Below are 8,309 nucleotides of genomic sequence, written 5' to 3'. Positions count from 1 at the left end.
TTAGCATTACTTTTAGCTTGCAAAGTGAAGTGGTGATTTGGGGGAACTGACTTTGTATATGAGCTTCACTGGTTGCTCAGATGGTAAAGATTTTGTTTGCAGTGTAGGAGACCCAGATATGATCCCTGGGTTGGGAAGATCTCCTGGAGGAGGGCATGGCAACCTGCTCCAGTATTCTTGCCTGGAGAATCCCCATGGACAGAGCAGCCTGGTGGCCTACAGTCCATGGGGTTGCAAAGTGTTGGGCATGGCTGAGCAACTCAGCACAGCATAGCACTTTGCTTTTACTGTATGTAGAATGTCTGTAACATGGACCTAGTATATTTGCTATTTGTGTTCTCAGAGTTTATGAAAAGTTTATGGCGTAGACAGACACGATCCTCAAAAATTTATTTTGACTAAAAAATTTGCTAGTAAAATTGCTCATAATTATTGTTAGCTTTGTAGGAATATATAAGCATTAACGTTTTTTTTTTTTTTTTTTTTTCATTTTGGTATATACCTTTAGTTATTCTTACAATTTTTTTCTTTTAATTTAGGATATGTCATGGAACGTAAGGCATACCTCTTGGCAAATACCTACCCTAAACACTGAATGATTAGGACAACATCTTATGGTTCCTTCAGGCTATCAGTCTTGGCCTAGTGAGAAAAAATATGCATAAGAAGCTTTTATTAAATAAAAATTAAATTAGATTCTGATTGATTATCTGAAAGAAATTATTGGTCTTCTTATTCAAGGTTAAGACCATATATTCTACTATATCTTAACTTTGTCATGATTTACATAACTAAGTCCTATAAATCAAGCATGAACTTTATTTTTATACTTTCTATTTAGAGACCCATTTCTTTCATAAAAAGAATCTTTGATTACTTTACCTTCTTTTCCGTTAGCTCTCTGGTAATAATTGGGTCCACAGCAGAAGTAAAAAAAATTGTTGTGCTGGGTTTTTGTGAAGTTGAAGGAATGAAAATTCCTGCATTGGTGTGCTGAAAATTTATCATTTCTTTTTGTAAATATGGTGACACTTCTGCTGGCTATAAGGGTGAGAAAGAAAAGTGATTACAAGTTCAAACACAAGGTCAAAATTGGGAAGAATATAAAGCAGTAGGATTAAGATGTAAAGCAAGGATTTTATTTGAGAGATAAATACTTTATTAGTTTTCTGGACTAAAATCTATCCTTTAGAAAGAGTATGCATATATGCCAATAAACACGGATGTCTTTTAATACCTGACTTTAAATGAGTGTACCTGGGCTCCAAAATCACTGCAGATGGTGACTGCAGCCATGAAATTAAAAGATGCTTACTCCTTGGAAGGAAAGTTATGACCAACCTGAATAGCATATTCAAAAGCAGAGACATTACTTTGCCAACAAAGGTCTGTCTAGTCAAGGCTATGGTTTTTCCTGTGGTCATGTATGGATGTGAGAATTGGACTGTGAAGAAAGCTGAGCGCCGAAGAATTCATGCTTTTGAACTGTAGTGTTGGAGAAGACTCTTGAGAGTCCCTTGGACTGCAAGGAGATTCAACCAGTCCATTCTGAAGGAGATCAGCCCTGGGATTTCTTTGGAAGGAATGATGCTAAAGCTGAAACTCCAGTACTTTGGCCACCTCATGCGAAGAGTTGACTCATTGGAAAAGACTCTGATGCTGGGAGGGATTGGGGGCAAGAGGAGAAGGGGACGCCAGAGGATGAGATGGCTGGACGGCATCACTGACTCCATGGATGTGAGTCTGAGTGAACTCCGGGAGTTGGTGATGGACGGGGAGGCCTGATGTGCTGCAATTCATGGGGTCTCAAAGAGTCGGACATGACTGAGCGACTGAACTGAACTGAACTGATGGAGAGTATCTGGCATGTATTAGCTCCACAGTAAATATTTGATGAACTGAGTGAATTGAATCTTGTGTGGCAAAAGATTACAGGGTGAAGGAGTAATAATTGTTGATGGAATAATAATAACAGTATCATTAAAATGCACAATAGTGGAAGGAGCTGTAGGCTGTCAGTTGCTGATTTCCAGGAACTATCAAAGTGTGGTAAGGAAACTTACCATCGCAGCAATTTCAGGAGCTGTGCCTAGGAAGGGATCAAAGACTGGTTGCTGCTGTTCTACTGGCATAACCTTAAAAGTTGCAAAGTTTAAAATGGTATAAATTAATAATCCTTAAAACATTTATCTTGCACCTAAGGCAGTTTTACCCTTCTCAACTTCAATTAGTTTCTTAAAAACAAAAATCATAGTTTGGTTTTGAGAAAGAGAAAAGCAACTCCTGACACTGAGAAACTGGCCTAACACGATAGCTCTGCTGCAGTGTTTGCAGGAGCTGGCCTGACATTCTCTGCTGGACGCTGGTGTTTCCTGTTGTACCCTAACAATCCTACAGAATACCAATATCAGGCAAGATCACTTCTGAACATGACGAAGTGCAATCAAAAAAACAGCACTTGGTAATCTTGCCCACAGCAAGGTCCCTGTGCAAGGCATGAAAATATCAGGCATCCTTAGGTCCTGGATAATCTGAAGAATTTCTGTTTTTTTATCGATCATGGTCTTTGTCTCACTCCATTAAGTTACCCAGTCATAGAACTACCCCCAGACTTGAGATTCTTTACCATCTGAGCCACCAGGGAAGCCCAGTTCTTGAGAACTCCCAATCAAAAGTAATGTGACTACTTGAACTCTCCCCCAAATCACCTGACACAAGACCAGACCCTGTGAGAAGTCATTCCAACCCTTCTGTTAAGACCCTCCACAGTTCCTCATGGTGTGTGTCCTCCCCTGCTGCAGTGAGTGGATAAATCCAATTTTGTCCAACTAGTGGTGTGTGCCTGGTGGGTTTCTGACTAAAGGTCACTGGTAGATTTAATAGTTTACTTAGCAAGTAGTTTCAAAAGTTAGTTTTTCTTTTTTTAATGAAAAATACATTTACTTACAGGTTCTACTTGTTGTGGAATATATCCAAATTCAGTATAGAATGGCATCTGTTAGAATTTAAAAAAATGTGTTAGATCACTTATGGTTTTTGTCAAATGCAGTGATAAATTATTAAAATATATGTATATTATATTGTACTAATACTTTTTTTGAAAATTTATATGTTCTAGGTGGTAAAAATAATTGTTAAATTACCAACCATCCTTTTAACAGCATATGATTTCTAGGTTAAAACTCTCTCTTTAAATTAGTATGACTTAATTGGAAGTACTACTACGAGTCATTTGAAGCATAATTTTCAGTTTTCTGTAATTGATTTGATAAGTTTTAAGTGATGATAAATTAAAAATCTAATTTGCACTCTAACTAAAAGTAATCTAGTTATGTATGAGCCATCTAAATTTATATTAAAAGTTTACTATTTTACTGAAGGTCCACAAGACTCAGTATTACATTACTTAATTGTATCTCATTGCTTTCCACCTGACTCAGTGGTAAAGAATCTGCCTGCTAATGCAGGAAACCGTGGGTTCAATCTCTGGGTTGGGAAGATCCCTTGGAGAAGGAAATGGCAACCCACTCCAGTATTCTTGCTTGGGAAATCCCATGGACAGAGGAGCCTGGCATGTTACAGTCAATGGGGTTGCAAAAGAGTTGGACACGACTTAGCCACTAAACAACAGCAACAATTCTTTCAAAATTCAATCTTGGAGTATATTTCCAAATTAGTGTTATGTTAAAAGAAAGCAGTATATCCTTTGATGACCATCAGTTCAAGCCATTGAGTTTTTGCACTAGGTATAAATCAGATATTCTCTTTTAAAATTTACCTTTTCTTCTTTATCCTTAGATGGAACTAGTTAAATTAAAATCAAACGCTTGTAGTACCTGCTCCTCAAATAGCTGCTCTCTTGTTTGCGGCGGTGACTGTGCGACTGTTTGTTGAGGCTGTTCCCAGGGTAGGAACATGTAAACTGGGTAGTACTGAAGCATCTATTGTAAATAGAAAAGTACAGAAGAGCTTCCTTCAGATCAGTGCAGGCTTTAAAAAAATTCTATTATCAATATTGTTTTAAAGCTGATTTGTCTTTAGCGATTTTGTGAACAAAAGAACACATAAAGCAGTCCTTCCCAAACTTTAGAAAAAACGTGTATTGCACAGGACACTGGGCTTTGTTTTAAGGTTGCTTGGTCAAACACATTAGGAAGTGGTGAATTCAACTAATAACAGACTTCTTAAAAGGGTACCTGGAACTTTATATATAAGCTTTATATATAAATTACTTTGCAAATATCTAAGAAGATAGCCTATGCAGCATTTTCCATATATATTTTTTGACTCTTCATTCTGCAGGATGTGGTATTAGACACTCTACCGTGATGAATGAATTGTTCAGAAATGCATTGCCTTTAGTAATTGTCATTTTATTGAAACAACCCAGGTGCATTATAAGATATTTGGAAAATCTAGAAATAGACGAGGAAAAAAATAGGAGCACCTGCAGTTTTACCACTCACATCATCATGTATTGGTTTCCACTTAAGTCTGTGTGTTTGTATATGTGTTTATAGAAAATTGTGATCATTGTATATCTATAGAGTTTTGTCTCCTGTTATTTAATAAGAGCGCTTAATGGAAACGAGTTAAGAAAAACAGTAACTATGGTTCGAGAAGAGGTATATATTTTGTATCAGATCAGATCAGATCAGTCGCTCAGTCGTGTCCGACTCTTTGCGACCCCATGAATCGCAGCATGCCAGGCCTCCCTGTCCATCACCAGCTCCCGGAGTTCACTGAGACTCACGTCCATCGAGTCAGTGATGCCATCCAGCCAGTGGCTTTTAACTCTGACTAAGAGTCAAAAGCACCAGTTGAACATTTTAACAGATAGTCATATTTAAGATCTCCTCATGGGGTTTTGATTCATGAGGTGTGGGCAGGGTCCAGGTGTCTGTAATTTTCAATGTTATCACCAGAGATTCTAATGCAAAGCCATAACAATGAGTCACTGATTTAGTGGTTAAAGGAAGGGTGGAGAATTAGATTCTGACTCAGCTATTTATTTTCATTAGAATTGGGAACTTAATCTCATAAAGACTTAGTTTTTTGATCCTAAAATGAAGTAATTCTACTTGTCAGGTATCTAATTCTCTAACTGGTATGAAACAGAATGAGATAATGTCTAGAGGTAATGTTTGTTTTATAATAGGAGTGGACAAAATTACATAATTATTGCACTAAAGCCAGGTGTCTAACTTTTTACAAAATTGTCAACATTCTTCTGGTGAATAATATAATCTATCCATATTCATATTTCTTTGAATGCAGGCTATTATATTAACACTGAGAGGGTTTTCTATGTTAATGTTTTACTAATTTGCTTTCTTTTCTTTAAAGATTCTGCTATTTAATGGAAATCACCACAATTTGACTGTAATATGGAGTTAAACTGAAAATATCCAAGAACCTGGAAATGTTTAGAGCATAACTCAAAAAAACCTCTCTCTACATCATATGATATTTCATCAGATTAATGCATCTTTCTCTGAACCAAAATTTAGGGTTGGCCAAAGTCAATCTATGGTATTTCTCCAGAGTTGTTATCAAATGCTAGCATTTTTGGTGGAAAGAGAACACAACCTAAGGCTTAGTGAGTTCCATAACTCCCAACACAGCCATGTCCTGGTAACTCTGGGGTCCTGGAGACTCCCAGCTTGCCTTTCTTTTAAAGCTGTTTAGTGAGCCTAACATTAACAAACTGCTGCAGAGCCCAGCAGGGGTAGTACCCAGACAGTAATAGCATTGCATGAACTTTATAGCCCTGCCATAGGAGTCAGAGCTACAAATATAGAAGAAAATGTTCAATGTAGAGAGTATGCAGCCATCTCTGTGCAGGAGTGGTGGCCTTCCTTTCACTTACCTGTGCTTGCTCTTGAGGCATTTTGAAGAACACAGAGGGCATAACCTGCCAAAAAGGAATTATGAAAAAGTTACGCTTGACTTTTTAAAATTCCAGCGCTGATTTCTTTAGACCTAAGCATATAAATGTAAAATGTATATTAGCAGCACTTTTTTTTCTAGCATGAAAAAAGATCATCTACTATATGTACCAGCACTAATACAAATCATCCTTTTATTGAAGATGAAATTTCCCTAATTATCCTGTCCAAGATATGTTTTCACACTTTCAATTCATGACTGTGATCCTGGAAGAGCTGATTTATATGGCATTTTTCATGTCAAAAATCAGAAGTACAAGGAAGTACTTCCAGTGATGGTAGAAACACATTAGAGAAGCAATTCTTGCTCAGGAAATGCTTGTCTTATTTCAAAACTGATTCATATTCATTTTCACAAACCATGTGCATTATATTTCCTTTAGTTAGACGAGGCTGGACTTACATTCTTAGGGCCCCGTTGGGTCTGCTGTGGCGTCTGAGGCTGTGAGGGGTCCAGCTGTCCTGCCTGGGTTCCTTGGGCAAAACTGACCTGTCCTGGGACGAATATCTGATTTGGGACCAGTCCAGCAAACCACTCGCGAGTTGATAAAGAGAATGGGGAGAGTCCTGGAACTTGGTTCTGCTGCTGCTGTTGTAGAATTCCAGGGAAAGGAGGAATCCATGAATTAAATGGGCCCTGGGAAGACACAAGAGACAGAAAGGAAGCATTTCTCTTTCATTTAGAAAAGAATTAAAAGTCAGTCCTGAGTGAGAAAGAAGCAAATGTAAAACAGTTTCCATATTCTATTGCTGCATTATAAAAAAGGACAGCATCTTGGCACATTATGAATCAGGCAAATAGCATGAACAGTGGTAAATTCCCAATGATTGTGATGACAAATATGAATGAGGTGGATAAATGGTACAGAGTCGGCAGTTGCCAGACTGGTTTCAATACATAGATATATTTACCTATTAGCTGTGTATGACTTTTCATAAAATGATTAATTTAACTATCTCATAGTTGAGAGCATTTGTGCCTGAAAATGTTCATTTGATTACAGCTTTTACTTCGGCCTTCGAATAAATGGAAATTAAAACATATGTGAAAAATTAGTAACTTTAAAAGTTAAGATTTCAGAAATAGAATCAGAAAACATTTTGTTCTCCTACTAAGTGCCACAAGAAAAGAGCGGTAGGAAATATTCTTGAAATAATTATTGGGGTAGGGATACCTGAAGCTGTAGTGGTCGAAGCTGAGCATTATTAAGATTCAGAAGCAACTAGGAAAGGAAAGATAATATGAAAACAAGATTACTACACATGTTAAAACTATTTAGAATAAAATTTACTACAAATTCTGTACAGTCAAATACTGTACAACTCAGTTCCTGTTAGAGGTGAGATGTTTTCTCACTAAGCTTGAACTAAATCATGGTGATTAGAGGTTAGGATTTAATTACCTCTCCTCTGCTGTGTGCGAGATTGCACAGCTGTACCCCATTCCAGTGGTATAGTCAGTCATTTTATGCTCTTAAACACCTATATCCACCCTGTTAAGTGTTATTAGAGCAAAAAGGTATACAAGAATCTGCTTCTGCCTTTAAAGAATTTGCAATCAAATAAGGGAGGCAAAGTAGTATTCTAGAAACAACCTCATATGCAAAACAAACATAAACATTGGGAATGCATTTGGCTACAGTTAGTGGGTAGAACTGCAGGATAAATCAACAAGAAGGCTTTTATCGTCCTGCTGTAACTGGGGATACTGTTTTAAATATTTAAACTAACCTCATTGCTGTTGCTTGCAGACATAAGGTGCTGTGGAATAAGCTAAACAAACAAAAAAATAGAAACAGTGAAAGAGGGATTTGTTATGGGTTTCACACAATGATCTCAATTTTATCATGAAATCACTCACGGGGGCTGACATTGTGGCTCCCAGTATGCCGAGAAGAATTAGAGTTCTCATTTTCAGATGAAATATCTAGAAAATACATTGTGAAACTTAGCTGTAAAAAGACTGTCTATGTAAAAATCATGATAACATAATTAGCCAGTATTGTTCAATCAGAAGTGTAGTTGGGTGAATTCCGCAGTATTTACCTATGTCTTAGGATTTAAAATTAAAAAGTACATTTATAAGTATCTGTAACAGAATTCATCCTTTTTCTCAGAGCAGTTTTTTTAAAAAACCAAAATTGTTTGCTTGTCCTTTTAGCTTTCCCTAAATGACTCATTTAGTAGCATATGATCTAGTTGGAATTTATGAGCAAGAAGGACTCATTTCTTGTACTGTTCTACATCGTAGGGAATGGTTGTTTAGGTCCATGGCGGAGGTCAATGAACTCGGTCTTAATTATGAAAACAATTTTATTGTCTATTTAATGTGGTAAGAGTACTACAGTAAAGATCTGACAA

At 37.0% G+C, this 8,309-nt stretch overlaps 1 protein-coding gene across 2 annotated transcripts; it reads right to left on the bottom strand.

The window, feature by feature from the left end:
- Positions 1-513: 513 nt before the first annotated feature.
- Positions 514-7,910, bottom strand: ODAM (odontogenic, ameloblast associated). Of its 2 annotated transcripts, XM_070790977.1 has the most exons (10): positions 7,810-7,910; positions 7,680-7,721; positions 7,124-7,171; positions 6,352-6,585; positions 5,870-5,914; positions 3,837-3,941; positions 2,948-2,995; positions 2,060-2,135; positions 883-1,037; positions 514-642 (listed from the first exon to the last, which is right to left on the bottom strand). In XM_070790977.1, the coding sequence occupies exons 1-10, from the start codon at positions 7,858-7,860 to the stop codon at positions 613-615; spliced, it is 834 nt and encodes a 277-aa protein (XP_070647078.1). In that variant the 5' UTR covers positions 7,861-7,910; the 3' UTR covers positions 514-612. The 2 variants fall into 2 exon arrangements, with proteins under 2 accessions (XP_070647078.1, XP_070647079.1); XM_070790978.1 differs by lacking the exon at positions 2,948-2,995.
- Positions 7,911-8,309: the final 399 nt, after the last annotated feature.

This window comes from Bos indicus, chromosome 6 (assembly GCF_029378745.1).
Source record: "Bos indicus isolate NIAB-ARS_2022 breed Sahiwal x Tharparkar chromosome 6, NIAB-ARS_B.indTharparkar_mat_pri_1.0, whole genome shotgun sequence".
NCBI classification, from domain to species: Eukaryota; Metazoa; Chordata; class Mammalia; order Artiodactyla; family Bovidae; genus Bos; species Bos indicus.
This window is presented reverse-complemented; position numbering and strand designations above follow the sequence as displayed.

What these genes read in the sequence shown, in the direction of transcription:
- ODAM (XM_070790977.1), bottom strand. Translation starts at nt 7,860, where the DNA reads ATGAGAACTCTAATTCTTCTCGGCATACTGGGAGCCACAATGTCAGCC. An exon ending in GAGCCACAATGTCAGCCCCC is followed by an intron (nt 7,722 to 7,809) that starts GTGAGTGATTTC and finishes TTGTTTGTTTAG; the next exon opens with CTTATTCCACAGCACCTTAT. An exon ending in TGAAATTGCTGCGATGGTAA is followed by an intron (nt 1,038 to 2,059) that starts GTTTCCTTACCA and finishes CCTTATAGCCAG; the next exon opens with CAGAAGTGTCACCATATTTA.